Consider the following 19171-nt stretch of genomic DNA (forward strand, 5'->3'; position numbering starts at 1 on the left):
TAGCTTCTACCTGCAAATTCATACTTGGTTAAATAAGCAACTAGCCTGAATTTAAAGACACCCAAAGAGCAAATGGCCTATTTTGAAAATGTTCATGTTTCTTGAACCAAAATTACAAGAAACACCCTACTTCCACAGACCTTCTGTCAAAAACCAAGTGAATTCTTCTGTTCAATTCACCTGTCTCATTTATCAATTTACAATTTCGCAGGTCCAAATCAAGGCACCTGGTTCCTCATTAGGCCGCTCAAATCTCCAGACATCTGTTCTATTGATCTGGGGGAGCCTGAATTTGCTGACCTTCCAAGCACACTACAGAAACCATTGATCTGATTGGGTGTTTGAGGAAGGATGAGGGTATGCTTCTGGGAAGGATTGGCTACCACAGAGCTCATTTGTATTGATTTATTTATTTGGCTGGTTTTATTAATAATCAAAAACACTCCTACAAAAAGCTCTGAGCATCCTATTAGTAACTAGACATGCCATAACAATGATATCCAGCCAGCAGCATTAAATACTGATACACAAGTAAATGAACTCAGCCAGCCAGTGATACTAAATAATCTAAATGGAAACAGTGGCTTATCTCAGACAAGCAATCCACAGAAAGGGAGAATTTTGGTTTTATCATCACAGAAAACTAGGATCCCTACTGATGATGCAGAAAGGAATAAAAATGCCAAAAGAGGCAGATCTCCTATTTCAAAGACAGGAATGCAGAGAGGCATCAGGCCGTCAGTTTAGTAATGCTGTAAAAGTTTCTTCTGACCCAGTTCAATGCAAAATATTCCTAATGCTTAGTAGCCTTCATTAGCAATGGTCTTTGTCAACCCTGACTAATTAAACTTCACAACATGCCTGTGAGTCAAATAAGTAAGTATTATCACTCCCAAGATAGAGAAACTGAGGCAGAGAGAGTAAATGAGTGGCCCGTGGCTGCAGTGGAAGTTAATGGCAAAGCTGAGAATAGAATTGAGGAGATTCTCTTTTAAGATTCTGGATTAAAGATGATTTTAAATTCTGTCAGGAACACTTCTAGTACCTCAGTAATATTATTGTAAGGGTAGCTGCAGGTCATATGTACATATGGAAATAGATCTTAGACCCTTTCTTAATCCATTTAGAACATGGAGTGTTTAGGTAATTATGCAGATGTAACTAATCAAAGCTCCCCTCCTCTGGGTGAAGGAAACAGTGATCAGATATTTAGAGACTTTGTTTTCTTGCTTTTCAGCATCTTGAGTCCTGTTTTTCTTGTTAAACTGCACTCACTAGTGTTATTCTTCCTCATAGTGCAAATAACTTTGGGCTTGGCCTTTTTTACAGCCTGATGATATTTTTAGGATAATTTTCTTTTTATACTTCAAGCTACTGGGCTTTCTGGTTTGCAGCAGTCTCACCCAGAGTGCGTGACCAGCCACCTTCTGTCTACTCAAATCCTTCCTTAAACTCATTTCTTATGCAAAAAACATCAACGTATGCTGTCACCTACTCGTAAAGGTTCTGATCCAATGAAGGCCATTGAAGTTGTTGGAAAATCCCCAGTTGCAATATCTTAAAGCATGTCTGCTGTCACAGCACTCTCCTCTAGCCCCTCTAGCACACTGTGTGTCTGATTTTCACCACTTCTCAGTCTGGATTGTAATTGCCTTGGCGCAGGGATCATGGTTTCCTTTGTGTCCTCTTGCGTGCTGAGTACCGCTTGGTCACATAGTCACTGCTTAACCAATATGAGCTGTGTGGTGTCAGCAGCACCTCCATCCCTCTGCAAAAGTACTTGCAGGAGAATAAAGAGGCATGGGAGTTTGGATGAAGTAAGAACCAAACCCGAACACCTAGTGAGCGTAGAATGTATTGTTGTGAAGTATTTCTTTCTTCATCTGGCCCAGAAGCCATAGTCGAACGCTGGAAATCTCACAGATTCATTGCGTTTAAGGCCAGAAAGTACCATTAGCTCCTCGTCTGACCTCCTGAATGTCACAGGACAGAGAATTCCACCCACTTACCCCTGTATTGAGCCCAGTAACTTGTGTTGGACTAAAGCATCTTCCAGAAAGGTATCCAGTCTGGATCTGAAGACATCAAGAGATGGAGACTTCACCGCTTCCTTTGGCAGTTTGTTCCAATGGTTAATCACCCTCACTGTGAAAAATGTGTGCCTCTTTTCTAATTCAGATTTGTCTGGCTTTAACATCCAGCTATAGGTGGTTCTTCTGCCTTCCTCCCTGGGTTAAAGAGCCCTTTAGTACCTGGTATTTTCTCCCCGTGAAGGTACTTATACACTGTCATCGAGTCACCTCTTGAGCTTCTTTCTGATTAGCTAAACAGATTGAGTCCCTGTTGTAAAGTATTTCCTTCGACCCTGCAATCATTTTTGTGGCTTTTTCTGTCCCCTTTCCAAGTTTTTTCAGAATCCTCTTAAAATGCAAATACAGATCCACTATCAGTCTCAACAGTTTCCTTATACAGAGGCAAAATCACCCCCACCCCCGCTTCTACTCACTGCTCCTCTGTACATCCAGTGTTTGTTTTTGCCACAGCATCGCACTGGGAGTTCATGTTCTGTTGTTTGCCCATGATGACCCCTAGATCCTTTTCAGAATCACAGCTTTCCGGAATACAGTCCCCCATTCTGTAGCTATGGCCTCTATTCTTGGTTCATAGAGGTAGGACCTTACATTTGGCTGTATTAAAATGCATTTTGTTTCAATGGCCATAGCTTTCCAAGGGACCCAGATCGCTTTGTTTTTCCTGTCCTGTCCTCAACATTATTTACTCCTCACACGATATTTGTGCCATCTGCAAATTTTATCAGCAGTGACTTTATCTTTACTTCCAGATCATTGATAAAATATTGAATAGTGGCAGGCTTAAAACCTCTCCCTGTGGAACCCCACCAGAAATATCCCCATGTGATGTTGATTCTCCATTGATAATTACTTTGTGAGATCTGCCAATTAGCCAGTTTCTAATCCATGTAACGTGTGCTTTATTGATATTGCATAGTGTGAATTTTTCAATCTGAATGTCGTACAGTATAAAGTTCAAACAAATTACAGAAGTCCATTCATCTAAACAAGAAATAAAATCAGGTTTATTTGATGACCTATTTTCCTTTAAAAAAAGCATGCTGATAGGCATTAATTATATTTCTATCCTTTAAATCATTATTGATTGAATCCTATGTCAGATTTTCAATTATTTTACCTGGGGTTGCTGTTCAGGCTGACCACCCAATAATTACCTCTGCTTGCCCTTTGTGAACATTGGCACAATATTAGCATTCTTCCAGTATTCTGGAATTTCCCCAGTATTCCACGATTTATTAAAAAATTAACATCAGTGGGCCAAACATCTCCTCAGCCAACTCTTGGGTGTAAGTTATCTGGGCCTATTGATTTAAAAAATGTAGTCCTAGTAGATGCTATTTAACATCTTCCTTCGTAATGGGCTGGGAAGTACTTAAGCATCCTCATTCCAAACACAGAACATAAATATTTATTGAACACTTCTGCCTTCAGAAGTGGAGCTATTCTAGTTGGATTTGCAGACCAGGTAGATTTGGGATATTTCTCCCAGTCATCAGATATTTCAACCCCAGGCATTATATTATTCCAGTCAGTATTTGTATGCATTTAAAATTTAACAATAAATGGCCCTGAAATGTAATCTGATACTCTGGTAAAAGTAGCTGAGACCTCTTTACTTACTCACCAGCTTGTAAAAATACAAGGCCATCTTTTATCCTATATGTAATATACTATTTGGATCAGTTTATTGCTTCATAAACCATAGCAGAGAATAAACCATTAATAACTATTCACTGGTGTCAGTGAGAGCAAATGTGAATTGTTAATTATTTTAATATTAATGTTTGACTGTAAATTTTCAAAGGTTAATGTTAAAAAGTGCAGTCTGTAGAATAGCTGCGGGAGAGAGCTAGACCCCAGCATTACAGGACTGTACCTCAGCACTCGAGGTAATCAATCAGCTGCCATGCAGCTCTTGCCAGAGTCCAATAAGGTGCATTAGAAACAAATGTCTCAAAATTGCTCTTGTGTAATTATGAACAGAAAGTAAGTGTCCCTCCCTCTCTTCTTATATCCAGCTTCCATGTCCAATTTGGTAACAGTCCTTGCAGACGGTGATGCTACCAGCATGAACTACTGGGTGAATTAGTGATGATTTGTGTTATTGTGTTAAATTGGCAGTGTTGGTCTAGTGAAATTACCGCATAGCTGCCATTTGCACGTGTGGCTTGTTTGTACAGTACGCTGGGATGGTTTCATTTTGTGTTGTAGGGAAAGGTGGAGGGTTGCCTGCTTTTTCTTCTAAGGCCTGATGAATTTTTAGAATCATAGAAGGAGAATGCAAAATTGCTAGAGATATTTTTCTTTTTTTAATATAGACTATGGTGACAGGTCCAAAAACTAGGTCATAATCAAAAAGATCAGGTGAGTGGGAGAAATGGGGAATTCAGACAGAATTATTTAACAGGAAAAGTAATAAACACACAGCACTAGTTAATGGGAAAAGCTATTGAACCACAATATAAAGGAAGGTTTGGTTTGGTTTGGGGTTTTTTCAGGTTTTCCAAGGTTGTGGAAATCCCAAAATCAGCACAAAAGCATCCAGTGGAGAGGATAAGAAAAGAAGGGGAAAAGCTGTCACCGACGATAAATCCTCAGGGCTTGGACTGGAGAAGCTAGTAAGTGTCTCTCTGAATTTATAAAACATTTCCCCTATTGGAATATTTAAAACTGCCTGCCCCAATAGTGGGCTTATCATGTCTGTCCGTGTCATGTGTCAGGATCGTTGCTGACCCAATGGCAGGGTGTTACTGAGAGCAGTGGGCACCAACCCTGTTTGGGATCAGGTGGTGTGTTCTGTATAACACAAGCTCAGAGCAAGCCCTCGGCTGTGCTCTAGCCTTTGGTGCCTTCCCAATAAACCCTCAGATGTGCCTATTAAGTAGAAAAAGTTACTGACCTATAGCTGTCCCACTGAAGACCCAACTAAGACAGGATTCTGGCTGCTGAGTTTCAGCTTCGTAGCACCAGACTGGTGGAACTCCCCAAGCTTGTCAAGATGTTTGGTCCCTAAGTGTATCGGTAGCAGAATGGAACAAAGCCAGCCAGCCCTTTTCTCCAACACAGGCAGTTGTGCATCACCCTGCTGAACTTCATCACTCTTAGTTGCTTCTCTCTCTGAAGGTCCGGCCCTTGGTTTTTTAGACCTGGTCTTGCTCTGCCATTGGTGTTCTGGGGCAACATCTCCTAATGGTGATGTTGGAGTAGCTGCAATGTTGTCTCCCTGCAGCTTTGCTACACTGTTGGTCCTTGTCTTTTATTGGACATTTCTGATTCTGTGGGCAACAGGCTGTGATCATCCTGTCTCCTCTGTGACAGGCTGATCGAACGCCTTGTTCCCTGCTGATCCTCAGCTGCTTGTGGCTCAGCTTCTCAGCACTAGATGACAGCACCTGCTCCCCAGCAGCTCCCTGGATCACTCCCAGCCTCCCTGCTAGGCTGCTTTCCCTTGCTCAGCCCTCTGCCCTACCGGATCTGCTTCTCCTGCCCAGCCCTCCTGAGTCTGTCTCTGCCCATCAGAACCTGTTACCTGGCCTGCCCACACTCTCACACCATCTCCCTGGGCCCTCATTCCAGGATCACACAACACTCGCTGTTGCTGCTAATCTCTTCCCTCCTGTCTATTGCAATGGGCATGGCTGGGGGCGTGGCTAGAAAGGAGCCAGCACATCATTGTGATACATGGCTTTAATATCAACTGTGTTATAAAACAGATGAACACAGCAGAACAGTCCTTCACATGGAAATGTTGGCCTCAGTTGGCCAGCTCCTTGGGCTGAGGGCTGTTATTTAAGGTAAAGTTAGTGCTCTTTTCCTGTACATGAAAAAACAACAATGCTCTCTCGGAGTTATAAAATAAATGAGCTAAAACAGAGGTGGGCAAACTACGGCCCGTGGGCCACATCCGGCCTGCGGGACTGTCCTCCCCGGCCCTTGAGCTCCTTGCCAGGGAGGCTAGCCCCCGGCCCCTCCCCTGCTGTCCCTCCTCCCCTGTAGTTGCGGTGCCATGTGGGTAGCACAGCTGGCTTCATCCAGGCAGTGGGGCTGCAAGCTCCTGCCGCTCTGAGCGGAGTGGTAAGGGGGCAGAGGCAGTGCGCAGGGCTGCGAGGGAGATTGGGTAGGGGGTTCCGGGGGGCAGTCAAAGGACAGAGAGCAGGGAGCGTTTGGATGGGGCAGAGGTTCTGGAGGTGGGGCGGTCAGGGGGCGGAGAACAGGGGGGTTTGGATAGGACATGGGAGTCCCGGAGGGCCTGGCAGGGGGCAGGGGTGTGGATAGGGTTCGGGGCAGTCAGGGGACAGGGAGCAGAGGGGGTTGGATGGGGGTGGTGTCCCGGGGGGGCGGTCAGGGGACAAGGAGCCTGGCAGGGGGTGAGTTGGATGGGTCAGAGGTTCTGAGGGGGGCAGTCAGTGGGTGGGAAGTGGGTGGGTTTGGATAGGGCGTAAGGGCCAGGCTGTTTGGGGGGCACAGCCCTCCCTACCCAGTCCTCCATACAGTTTCACACCCTGATGTGGCCCTCAGGCCAAAAGGTTTGGCCACCCTTGAGCTAGAACCATCTAGCTGGACGACCCAGCCTCTGGGGTTTAATAGATGTTTCCTTGGGCCAAGATTCTCCCTCCATCTTACAGGTTTCTGATGCCAAAGGGAAGCTGAGAGATATCAAGGATTACTGGGTTGCCTTGCCAAGCACACTTTGCAATGAGAAAATAACATCCGGCTCGGTGAACGAGGACAAGTGCTGGAATGGAATGGCCAAGGGGAGGTAAGGATGGGGTGTAGAGAAGCAAAGCAAAAACTCTCCATACTAAACTTAAAGCTGCTACCAGAAAGAGAAGATAAAGGTAGGTGCAGAGAGAAGCTAGTTCTTCCCACATCCCTGCCCCATGACGCTTTACAGCCTGTGACATAAACTCCATTATAGAGGACATTTCACGAAAATATGGTTGCCCTCAAGGGCCTCTCCCTCAGTTGCTTCAACCCTAATCCTGTGTCCTCTACTCACTAGGAATTGGTAAGGCCACAGTAACTTCCCCGGCCCCAGCAGGGGGCAGTGTGGGGATCAGGATCCATTGATGGCTGATCAGGGCAGTCAGGAACTCCTTTGCGTGAGTTCCTCTGCACCCCTGAGCAGCTGCACACCACAGTTACGGGCGGATCCCCTCCCCCTTCCTTCTGCCCTGGTCTGAGCACCACCAGGGCTAGTCAGCCCAATGCACAGCTTGTTTAGGAGTCTGGCTGTGGTTACCACACCCCTGTGGTCCTCTCAATCTCAGCCATAGAACTGGCCCTGCTGTAAGTTCCCATCAGTTTAAAGGGCTCAGCCCCAGCCTCTCAGGAACAAGTGCAAAGCTTAACCCTTTTCCAGAGGCAGATTTTGAGAAGTGGATGCCTTGAATTTAAAATGTGTTGCTCTCTTCCCACATTTTAGACTTTTAGACATTGAAGCACGTTTGCTAAAAAATTACGCACAGAATCTTCACACACTTAGGCATTAAATGCCGTTAGTAGAATGGACAGATTCGCTTTGGAAGAAACCCAGAGGCACTGCTGGGAATTGCAAACATTTATCTAGTTACCCATTCACGCACTGTTCCCTCTCAGACTTCACCCCTTGCAAATTCTGCCACCATAGAAATACATTATGCCCATGGTTTACACTTAAAACATTGTTTTGGGGCCAGATCCTCAGCTGTTGTAAACATCATAACTCTGTTACCATCCCCGGGTAGCCTGATCTGTGACAGCTGGGAATCTGGGCCTTAGTTTTTAAAATGTTTTCAGGCATTGCCTGAAATGCCAAAGGTTTTTTTTAAGTGCTTGATTGACAGTGACACTGAGCAGGGAGAAATGCAGCTTTAATGACTAGCTAGCCAGCTCCCAGTTGATTGGGTATAAGGGTTTGCCAGCCGCCTCGTTAATCATATCAGGAGGTAAATCCAGTAGTTCCAGTGCAGTCATGGACTAGGTCATAATGTGTCAGTTTCCTAATCTTCCATGTGGTGATGAGCCCCTTTCTTGTGTAATGGGCTGGATGTCACGCGGGCTATGCCACTGGTGCCAGCATGGGACCAGATCCTCAGCCTTGCACAGAGCTGACCTGGGCACTTGGGCGGTGGGACATCCTACCCTTCAGAAGTTGACACTCCACAGCAGCTATCCTAGGGCTGAAGTAGCCTTAAATAGAGACCCCCGGGGGTCATTCTATTGTGTGTTGCCCCTGAGGTCATTGTCAGCAGCGTGGGACAGAGTCTGAGACCTCTGGCTCTAAAAACGTGAGGCTATACTGCCTCAGCTGAAATACCCAAGTCTGTTAGTGCATGGTTGGTAGCAATAGGCGGTCCAACCACTAGAGGGAGACAGGCACACTGTAAGCCAGAGGTGGACAAACTATGGCCCGCAGGCCACATCCGGCCCATGGGACCATCCTGCCCAGCCCTTGAGCTCCTGGCTGGGGAGGCTAGACCCCAACCCCTCCCCCGGAGTTATGCCACCGTGCGGGTAGCACAGCTGGCTCAGTCCAGGCAGTGGGCCTGCAAGCTCCTGCCGCTCTGAGCGGCATGGTAAGGGGGCGGCAGTCAGAGGACAGGGAGCAGGGGGCGGTTGGATAAGGTAGAGGTTCCGGGGATTGGGCGGTCAGGGGTCGGGGAACAGTGGGGGTTGGATAAGGCATGGGAATCCCTGGGGGCCTGTCAGGGGACAGGAGTGTGGATAGGTAGTGGGGCAGTCAGGGGACAGGGAGCAGAGGGGGTTGGATGGCAGTGGGGTCCCGGGGGCGGGGGGGACGGTCAGAGGACAAGTAGCCCGGGAATGGGGGGGGTTGGATGGGAGTGGGGACCCGGGGGGGCAGTCAGTGGGTGGGGGTGGATAGGGCACGGGAGCCAGGCTGTTTGGGGGGCACAGCCTTCCCTACCTGGTCCTCCATACAGTTTCGCACCCTGATGTGGCCCTCGGGCCAAAAGGTTTGCCCACCCCTGCTGTAAATTCTGGGTTGCACATACAGTGGCAAATCCACTGGCCTCCTCCCTTTGCCCTGCCAACCATGGACCTCGCAGCACAGCTCAGTGCCTTGTGTGGGCTGCCTGAATCTGTCCTCTTCTGTCCACTGCCAGGGAGATCTCTATAGTCAAAGAGTTGGGAGCTCAGATTGCACCTTACGCTAGTGCAGGAGTATGAGCAGAAAGACGAACGAACCAGAAACACGAGGCTGCGATTGGAACACGAGTAAATACAATTGTGATACTACCAAGCTGCAAAGCTCTCCCTCTCGTAGATGGTAGATTATCAGTTGTAATGGCACCTGTAATACCAAAAGGAGAATTTACTGTTTGGGAAAAGCAATGTGAATGAATTGATTTCCTGTGTAGGTATTTGCCAGAGGTGATGGGAGATGGTCTGGCCAATCAGATTAATAATCCAGAGGTAGAGGTGGACATCACCAAGCCAGATATGACCATTCGTCAGCAAATCATGCAGCTGAAGATCATGACAAACCGACTGCGCAATGCTTACAATGGCAATGATGTGGACTTCCAGGATGCTAGTGAGTACACCAGAAATCCCAAGTAATGGGAAAGGGATGAGGACAGACCGTGAATACCAAGTGATTTCTGAATGACAGCTGGAAAAAATCCATTAATCCCAATTCCTGGCAGTGCATGATAAAACGAGAGAGAAGACTAAATGCCCACATGCGTCCTGTGGTGGTATTTTTATTTAGATTGCACAAAAAATGGGTTAATGTTTTCCAAACACTGATGAGGATACAGTCTCTGCCCTACAGTGAGTACAGGGCCTGATTCATAACAACTGCTGGCCCTTGTTATGGAACAGAATGGAGTGCTGGTTTGCATCCAGCCTGTGATACTCCCGCATCCGAAAGGGCATTAGAATAACAGAATGAGGTGCACTGCTGACAGTACTGTACTGACTCAGGGTAACAGTCACCATTTGTGTCCTGCAACACCCCACATGCCACCTAAGAGCCTGTTCTGTATTGGAAAGGATGTTGGCCACAACCCAGAATGTTTAACCTCCCCCTCCCCAAGAAAGACCATGTGATCTTCAGCTGTCCCCTGAACAGCTCGTAGGGAATGGGAAAAGCTTTCCATTTCACATCTCGACTAATGAGCATCATCTCCCGAGCTCTACAATCATGTGTGGTCAGAGCTAGGCACAGCATTCCCTTCAAGACTGTAGAACCTGCACCCGTTCTGCTAGTGTGCGCACCAGAGATGTGTAAGTCAATGTAAGATCACAGGCTACGCAACAAGCATTGTGTGTGCTTCCATTTACTGCTGGGGTGGCCAAACAAAATGGAGCTATTGCTGTGCTAAAGCACAACCTCCTGGTGGCTAGGGATGAAATGTTTTCGATCTCCCATGGCCATATTTGATTTCCATGTTTGTGTAACCATTAACTCACCTGTGAGGAATTCTTCCCATAGGGTGTTATTCAGCAGCTTGGAATTTAGAACTCCCCAGCCCCTCAGATTGCAATGGAATCACAATCTTTCTGGATAGTTTTTAAATAAATCATAGGACACTGCAGCCACCATGAAATTCGCTGTAATTGTGGATGAAAACCCCATACACCATCATTACAATCTAACCCATATTGTCCATGCTCTTCATCTGGGCAAGATAAAAAATCCACCTGAGAGAAACAGTGTTTTGCAGTCTGTCTTTTTCAGCTTCATTGTAGAAAACCCTTCAGTGTTTAATTTACATAGAGAAAGGTGTGATAAAGCTTTAGAGAAAGACACAGAGCAGAAGTGTGTCTCACTAAAGTCTGTGGTTCATTTTAGATTTGCCATCAAAATAATTCTACATAAAGTACACAACTCTCAAGAGAAAATCTGCCTTTTTAACCTTTTTTTATGAATATCTCTCACTAAATAAATAAATAATTAATGTAGAGCCAGGCTTTTAAGTAAAGTAGAAACAAAGACAAGATGTCTGGCATACATTTTGTGTTTCAGGTGAACATTCATGTTGACCTGGGCTTTGCTTTCCTTTCATTGTTCTAAATAACTATATTCAATTACAGTAGCCCATTTAGAACAATTATGTGATCAGAAAAACCATCATGAACTAGGGCCGACATGTCAAAACCTTAAGCAAGTTGATTTTATACTGCACAGCTCTGTACAGTGTTTCCACAGGGTCAAATGCTCCCCTGGCAGACACCCCGTGCAACCCTGCTGAGGGCAAACATATTCGATAGAAAACTAGTCTTGCAACGGTTACCCATCTTTGTCACCGACAGTGTAGAATATTGCAATGTGCTCTACTTCGAGTTACACTTTAAGGCCACCCCCTGAGAGGTGCGGACTGCTGTGAGCACAACCCCTGTGCTCAAGCCTCTTTTCACTTTAAACCGATCTTCATTATCCACAGCACATTGAATTAATCTCTAAAGATTATTTGAGCGTCCACAACTCATCCTGTACCCAGATGCAGCAGTTATGTTCAGCTGAAGAGATCCGTGATAGTTCTGGGGGTCAAACAGTCTAGGACTGGGTTCACTCTGGGCCTGAGTCAAAGATTTGTGAAGTCAAGGGGAGTCTTAGTTGCCTTCCAGGGGCTTTGGATCTGATCCTTAAGAGCCCTGTGTATGTCTGGAGTTGACCGCCCTTGACAATGCCTCAGAGATTAAGTCTCATGAGCCCCACACTGTGATGTAAGATGTTCTTACTTAATACCTGAGCTTTTGGTTTAAAGCTGAACTCTCTCTCTCCAAAGCACAAGCAGCAGCCTACAGTGGGTGGTCTTGTCACGTTTTAAAATTTTCCAATTAGTATCTAGTTGCTACAGCAATAGGCCATTTCAACATCAATGTGAGACCAAGTACAGAAGGGCTAGTGTGCTCTACAGCCTTTACCTTGTTTGGCAGGGACCTGACTGACTGACTCAAGCCTTGGCCACAGCTAACAGAGCCAGCTAACCACCTGACTGCAAGGGCTTGTGAACACTCCACGCCATCCCAGGTTCATTCAAGTACACCTAGTGAAGGAATACAATACATATATTCCAGACCATATATATGAAAGGAAACACAGTGAGTCAGTCGTAGTATTCATTCCCCTGGGATTCTCCCGCCATCCCGTCTCCAAACTCCTGGTCTGGTTGAATTTGTAAGCCTCTAGAGGCAGTGGCTGTCCTGTGCTGTGCTGAGCACAAAGTTTGATTTGTCAGTCTCACCCTGAGTTTCTCTCTGTGTACAGGTGATGACATCAGTGGCTCTGGGAGTGGTGATGGCTGCCCTGATGAAGTCTGTGGCAAAAGACTTTCCAAGAACCCCAGCACCAGGCAGCCAGAAGTACATGCTATTCCTAACCAGTCCGGACGTGGCGTAAAGGGGGCCAGCAACAAATTTTTGCCTTCCTCCTTCCTAATCTTCCTTTCTGTGGCTGTTATTGCAACGCAGTACTTGCGGCGGTAACTTACTTGCACAGCCATGAAAGAGACTGTGGCTGAGGTCTTAACTTTGCCAAAAAAAAAAAAAAAAGGGACAATATTTAATTCATCTTGGCAAGAAAGAGGGAGAAAAAAAAGGTCTCAATTGTTTGTGATATCTGGCAGTGCTAGAGCTGTTCCATCCTTGTTTGCTCTTTTTTGAATGCTGGGCCCTCTTTCCGTACCTCATTTTTTATTTCATTGTTTTGCCACAAAGAGGCTCTTTGGGGCCTCAAACAAGCCTCTGCAGATAGGGGGAAAAGAAAAAACGATCTCCAGAGAGTCACCATTTGACTGACTGCAGTGGAATATGCAGTTAACCTAATATTGTTATACAACCATAGCCAAGAATGCCACTTACCCATTAACATCTAAAGCCCGACAGGTTTAGAACAGTGCAACTTTTAAAATTAGGACTGACAACAGCAGCAAGCACTCTGTTATGTTCAGGAGCTCATTCATAATTTTCTGTTGTATTTCTTAAGCAGGCAGAGAGATGATCCTTCACTCATTTTCTTGGATGTAGGTGTTTCAAATAATTCCTTATGCTAATACAAACTCGATTAGCAATGGGATTCCTTATCCAAGCGTTTGCAACTAAAATGCAACAGTCCTCTCACTTACAAGTACAGAAGTAGTTTTGTTTACTAAAATTAGCCATCAGTGGCAATTAATAATGCTCCTACTTTAAAGTGAATGGGAGTGAGATTTAGATTTTGCGTGATATTTGGAAATCTTTGAAGTTAGCTATTAATGATCTAATCTAGACCTGCCGTCCAGTATCACGATATGCAGGCTGAGATTTGTCATTTGAGGGGTTTGTTTCCAACAGGAGACTGAAGCTCTTTGTTAATGACAGAGACAACAGTAACCTTCTACCAAAGGGTCGTTGCAAATTGCTATTTTGTGAAGTCTTGCATATTAATACACATAGAGTTATGAGGCCTAAAGCAATAAGTTACAGTATTGGGAGTCAGTGGGTTATTACTTACTTCACTTGGCAGTTTGTTTGCCCAGGAAAACGGCTCAGATGTATAATCTGGGCTTTGAGAGTTCTTTGTAAGTGAATGCCTGCTTCCCTCCCTCCCCTGTCCAACTTCACCACTGCAGTGACTAAAGATGAAAACTGTCCAGTATCTGAGCTGCAGCCACACATTGCGTCAGTGGATCATCAGGATGCTTCTAGACCTTCCCGTCCTCTGCTCTAAGCAATGGATGCACAGGCTCCTAATGTTAGCCAGTAATTTTTTGTAGTTTATTACATGAGTGCCAGGAGTGGATTCAACTAAAGGTTTTGTTTTTGTCAACAAACGATATATATAAATATACACACATACATATCTATCTGTTCGGGGTGTCTGTGTTTACAGAGCTGTGCACTTTGGTTCCCTAGCTGGCTTAGCTCATTCGCAGATACAGTAAACATCGTTTGGAAAAGTATCTCTAGGAAATTTATCTGGAGTAACAATACAGTCCGGTTGACTGTTTTTAGCAATGGGGAACCATGAGTTTAGGCTCTGCTGTTATTAATATTGTGATTTTTATTTTTGGGGAGAAAGCATATCTTATGTTTAAGACGTTTATAGGCTTATCAAACTTTTAAACACTGCTGTGTCTTTCGTTACGTGCGAAAATGTGTTTTGGTTCATAACAAAAGATTTGGGAAAAGCAGAATTTGATTTGTGCTGTCACTGTTTATGGAATGTGCAATTTAAGGTAAGACTGTAGGATCAGAGTGCTAGGAATGTTGAGAGATGTTGCAAGAAAGCAAGTATAGTGAAGTCCTTATGCCCCTGGTTGAGTTAAAATTCCTAGTTTGTTGGACAACTACCACTGTTTCCTAACCCAGCCACGTAATGGGGGCTGACACTTATACTTCTGTATCAAAACGTGGACTGTGTTTAGGCCAGTTATGGGAGAGTTATTGTCCCTCATTACACCTTGCTTCTGCACAGTCAATTTTAGATCATTTTGGTGTTGTATTCCCAAGCTGCCACTAATTCTTAAAGCTAAACTTGAGCCAGAGGCTTACCTTGCCATTCGATTTAAATTATCTGGCTCTGAATTGAAGAAATTACTGGGCCTATCATAATCTGCAGTGTAGTTTCAGGCAGGTTTGCTTTTATTGGTCTAGTGCAGTGATTTTTAGCCCATGTTGCCATTACATGTATAAATGAGCCTTCTATTAGGTAACTCCTAACCCAGTTTCTGAGGGAGCATGGAAAATGTTACACGTCAAAAGGGCATTGGAGTAGATTTTTTTTTTAAATGAAAGAAATTTGAGCACCACAGGCAATAGTTTTATAAATATTTAGTCACCTGTGGCTCGACACAATGGAAGAGAAAAAAATAATCTCATTATCATGTATTTGCAGCCTGTTGGAGCACTCACACACGGTTCATAGCCTTGGGGGACTGTCTCGTTAAGTGCTATATCCCAGGGGTTCTCAACCTCTCTCTTTGAGCCCCCCGTCCATCCCCCTGCTATAAAACCTCCACAGCCCACCTCTGCCACAACTGGTTCTCTGCATATAAAAGGCAGGGCCAGCATTAGGGGATAGCAAGCAGGGCAACTGTCTGGGGGCCCCACACCACAGGCCTGCCCCTGCAAGTTGCCCGGGCTCAGGGCCCTACAGGTGGGGCTGTGGCTTTCTTCTCTGGGCCCCAGCAAGTACAACGCTGGCCCTGCTTGGTGGATCCCCCTGAAACCTGCTCACGGCCCCCCAGGGGGCCCTGGACCTCTGGCTGGGAGCCACTGGTATAGCCCATATCAAGGGAGTATGACTCACTTTAGATTTGCTGCTTTGGACGGGGAAGAGGAAAAAGGACCATTCGCTTCTCTGTTAGCAAGATGGTGAATGCTCAGTGTTTTGATAAGGAAAAAATACTTTGGGGTTTGTTCTTATCTGAATTATTAAACACCCACATCCCTGAAAAATGGACTAGTGGATTTACAAGCATCTCTGTCTTTAAACTTGCTCTTTTGTGCCATAATTTGTATGTTTTAACTACGGGTGGGATCATTAGCGGCTTTGAGAGCACAGATATTTATCGTTTTACAAATGACAAACAACCTATTGTTTTGTGGTGGGCTTGGTAGGGGATAAGGTATAACAAATATCTGAAGTACACCTTTGCTTTAAAAAATGCATTTCTAGCTGGAGGATTAAGATTTATTTCACTTATTGGCATAGCTGGCCAGTTATATATTTCTTTCTGTTACCAAGGTACTTGTAACTATCTTGCACTGTTTATCTAAAGTTGAAATATGTTCTTTGAATCCTTGTATAAATAAAAAGGCTGGAGACTTAAATCTATATTTGTCCCACTGTTACAAATCACTATTTTATTTCTAACTGTGAGTAGCCCCACACTCAGTCCTTGGTTTACCCACTAACAACAGTATCATATGGCCATTGTGAGCTTCTCACCTGCTCAAAAATGTGTGGCGGAGAGCAGTCACCTCTAGGTATAGGAAATGCTTAAAAACAAGATGAAATTTATTTGATGACATTTTAAAAAGTTACCATAGTAAAGTTTGTTGAGAGAGAGACTGGGGAGGATGTAATGAAGGAGAGAAATTAAAAGATTAGATTTACAACTAAATATTTGTAAATGTAAAGCACAGTGTTATTTACTATTGCACTCAAGATACTGCTTCTTGAAAAGTTAACTAAAAGAAGAAAGCATTCTGGTCCTAGTAGAGAGCCTTTCTGAATTAAATAATCCACCACCCTGCTCCCTTTGAATGAAATAGGTTTTGTTTTTCTATATATACAATTCCATTTCCAGAGGTTGGTAAACTTGGTAACGATACCAAGGGGGTGAGCCCCAGACTTCTGGTAATCAGATATTGACAGAAGGAGTGCACGTGAGTGGAGGTAAACAGCACCTAAAGAATTCCAGGTTCCTTCCATCCCCCCAAACAAAGAAATTAATCAACTTCTTGTTTCTGTAAAGCTTACCAGTTTACTTGGTATTTATTAAAATCTTTCTGTTACAGGAGTTTAGATTCTATTTTATATACACAGCGCTAAACAGCTGATCTCTATATTCTATAGAACTAAATTTATCCATGGGTACTGTACAAGGAACAGTATTTATACAAACTACAATTCACTCATCTCCTGTAAATCCTCTCTGTATTATTTAAAATAACTGCCACTAGCAAAGAAATAGGAAAACGGAAAAAAAAATTGTATCCAATTTTGTAGCTTTATGAACACACCCCACATTTGCAAATGAGCTATTGGTAGGCCAAACATGCTCAAACTATATACAATCCAAGGGTCAGCTTCTGTTCTCAGTTACATCCATGCATCCCGATGTAAGTCACATGGGTGTGAGGAACATTATTCTGGTCCTTATGTACTCTGGCCAAAATTTTCAAACATGACACTACAGACAGGCACATAAACAGGGCCTACTTTTTGGAGGTGCTGAGTACCTGTAGCTACCTCCCCAACTGGATCCAATAGGAATTGTAGGTGCTCAGCATCGCTAAAAATGAGACACCTAACCAGAAAATTGCCTCCTTTTCCACATGGTGACCTCTGTCTGCCATATGAGCAAATATCCCCTAATCTTGCTTCCATTCATGTCAACAGCAAAATGCCCTTCGACTTGAACAGGTGTAAGCGCTAAAGTTTTCACCATCCTCATCCTCAGCTGCCAATAAATGAAGCTGAGGGAGGGGTGGGAGGCGAGAGCATGCCCGATCAGACAGAAAGTTCTCCTTGCTGAACACGGTGAGCTTTGAGGTTGTGTGACATTTTTCATGCTTTGGAGCATAATCTGTTTTTCAGAAGGTTTGGTCAGTTGAATAGCTAACTAAATCAGTGTAACAGCCACGTTGCCCCCCACCAATCATAGTATAATTATGTGGCAATTCACGCTAGAGGAGAGTGACATTTGCGTGGAGTTGATGAGCAATGCAATAAAGTCACATTGCAGATGCTATTTCAGTGGCATGAAGAGCTGTTACACAGTTTTACCCCATACAGTAGTCATTTTTATCATCCAGCTCTCTCCTTACATGTCTAACTGTTAGAGGCATCCGTGCTAATCAGTATTTTCAAATAAAAATAGAGAAGGCCACTGGAAAATTACTCTGGCTGGCTAAGTTGTCATTACACACATATCATTAGTATCCTATCGCTTCCTATTTGATATAGTACTTATTAGATAAAGGCAAGTGATGCCAGGTCAACTTTTCTACAGGGGGATTAATTGTAACTGTAATTCCCAGTGTAAGGAAGATTTGGACGCATGTCATCGGCCACTGCACATAGTCTTCCTGGCCTTGGCTTCTTGTCGTCTTTCCTGAAGACCTCTCTTCTGCCTCTTCCCTCGCTTCCCTTTCTGCCAGCAGGACTCTGCCTCTCTCTTGAAATGCCCGACTTAGTCTTAAGTTGATGCTTTTCTGTAAAAATAAATAATAGATTGGTCTCTGAAGGAACACTGGTTTTCTTGGAACAGTAAACTGGACACAACTGCAAGCCTTCAAAATTACTGAGTCCTGAATCAGTTTAACAAGCAACATGGAAGCATGACAGAAACTACATACCTGCTGGCCTTTAAAGGGATAGTGTAGGGCATTGATGTTTGTATTTTTTCCCCTCCATTATTACTTCTGAGAGTCTCTTAATGTAAAAGTGAATTGCAAATGGTCAGCATTAACTTGAGCTTGCCTGTAATTGCTAGGTAGTTAGCTCAAAATTCAACTGCCATCACCACCACATCAAAAACATCACTGTTTAAAATGCAAAGTAAAGCACAAAATAACCATGAAATTCTCCTAAACACAGTTTAGGTTACCACAGAGCACCCAAAAACCAGCTTGCAAGATGTACAGGTTGAGATTTTCAAAGTAGTCCAAGGAATTTATTTAGACATCGGCTCATTTTAAATAGAAGAAGTGTCTAAGTCCACTAGGTGTGGAAAAAGCTAAACCATAAATGACAGCACATCACCCACGAGATTCTTCAGTTTAGGCTACCATTCTTCTTTAGAATGTAGAAGCTACATTAGCAAGGCAAATCAAGAACAACAGGTTTGACCACTTGACAATGAATCAGGAATGAGGATTCTGGTTAAAAGAGAAAATTATCTCACATAATCATCAATGATGGCAAAAACATATATTGCCTTGCTCTGGTGGTCACTTTGTGTGTGTGAGTGTGTCATAATCATGCTACTTTAAAAAAGCAAAACTTTGCACTGGTAGTTGAGTCCTGGCATACAATAATAATGCTACTTTGCCCCTTTAGTCCAGTCTTTAAGTAAATGCAACAAAATACAATGGTAAAGATAAAAAGATGGCAAAGCATACAGACAGAGCGCTACCCTCCCCTCCAATAAAATATGCTATTATCTCAGTTGAAATAGTGTGAGCCCACTATGTCTGAGAGGGCATCAGTCCAGAAGTGGCAGAAATGAGATACTAAAGACAACCGATAAGCAGCAAGAAGCTTGAGTAGTGGGAGCTTTACCCCAAAAGCTTCCAACTCTCTTAGTTGGCCCAGTTAGCTAAAGCAAGGCATTCAGTTTTCTCTCTGTGACAACTGAAGCAGGTACAAAGACAGTATCCAAGCACCTGTCCTGGCTTCAATAGATAATGCTGTCAAA

General features: G+C 44.2%; 2 protein-coding genes across 6 annotated transcripts in view; one reads left to right on the forward strand and one right to left on the reverse strand.

Annotated features, from left to right (window-relative positions):
• GPC1 (glypican 1) overlaps positions 1-15866 on the forward strand; it is a 424667-nt gene extending 408801 nt beyond the window's left edge. For both annotated transcript variants that reach the window (XM_084638609.1, XM_084638608.1), the window contains exons 6-9: positions 4592-4711; positions 6719-6852; positions 9455-9630; positions 12313-15866. In XM_084638609.1, the coding sequence (XP_084494735.1) occupies positions 4592-4711; positions 6719-6852; positions 9455-9630; positions 12313-12530 (648 nt within the window). In that variant the 3' untranslated portion in view covers positions 12531-15866. The remainder of the gene's footprint in view (positions 1-4591; positions 4712-6718; positions 6853-9454; positions 9631-12312) is intronic.
• A 320-nt stretch (positions 15867-16186) lies between these two features.
• Positions 16187-19171, reverse strand: part of ANKMY1 (ankyrin repeat and MYND domain containing 1) — a 57652-nt gene continuing 54667 nt past the window's right edge. For 2 of the 4 annotated variants that reach the window (XM_084638471.1, XM_084638474.1), the window contains one exon: positions 16187-17966. In XM_084638471.1, coding sequence (XP_084494597.1) covers positions 17770-17966 — 197 coding nt within the window. In that variant the 3' untranslated portion in view covers positions 16187-17769. The other 2 variants (XM_084638472.1, XM_084638473.1) reach the window with 2 other exon arrangements.

This window comes from Lepidochelys olivacea (genome assembly GCF_965140295.1).
Source record: "Lepidochelys olivacea isolate rLepOli2 genome assembly, chromosome: 9".
NCBI classification, from domain to species: domain Eukaryota; kingdom Metazoa; phylum Chordata; order Testudines; family Cheloniidae; genus Lepidochelys; species Lepidochelys olivacea.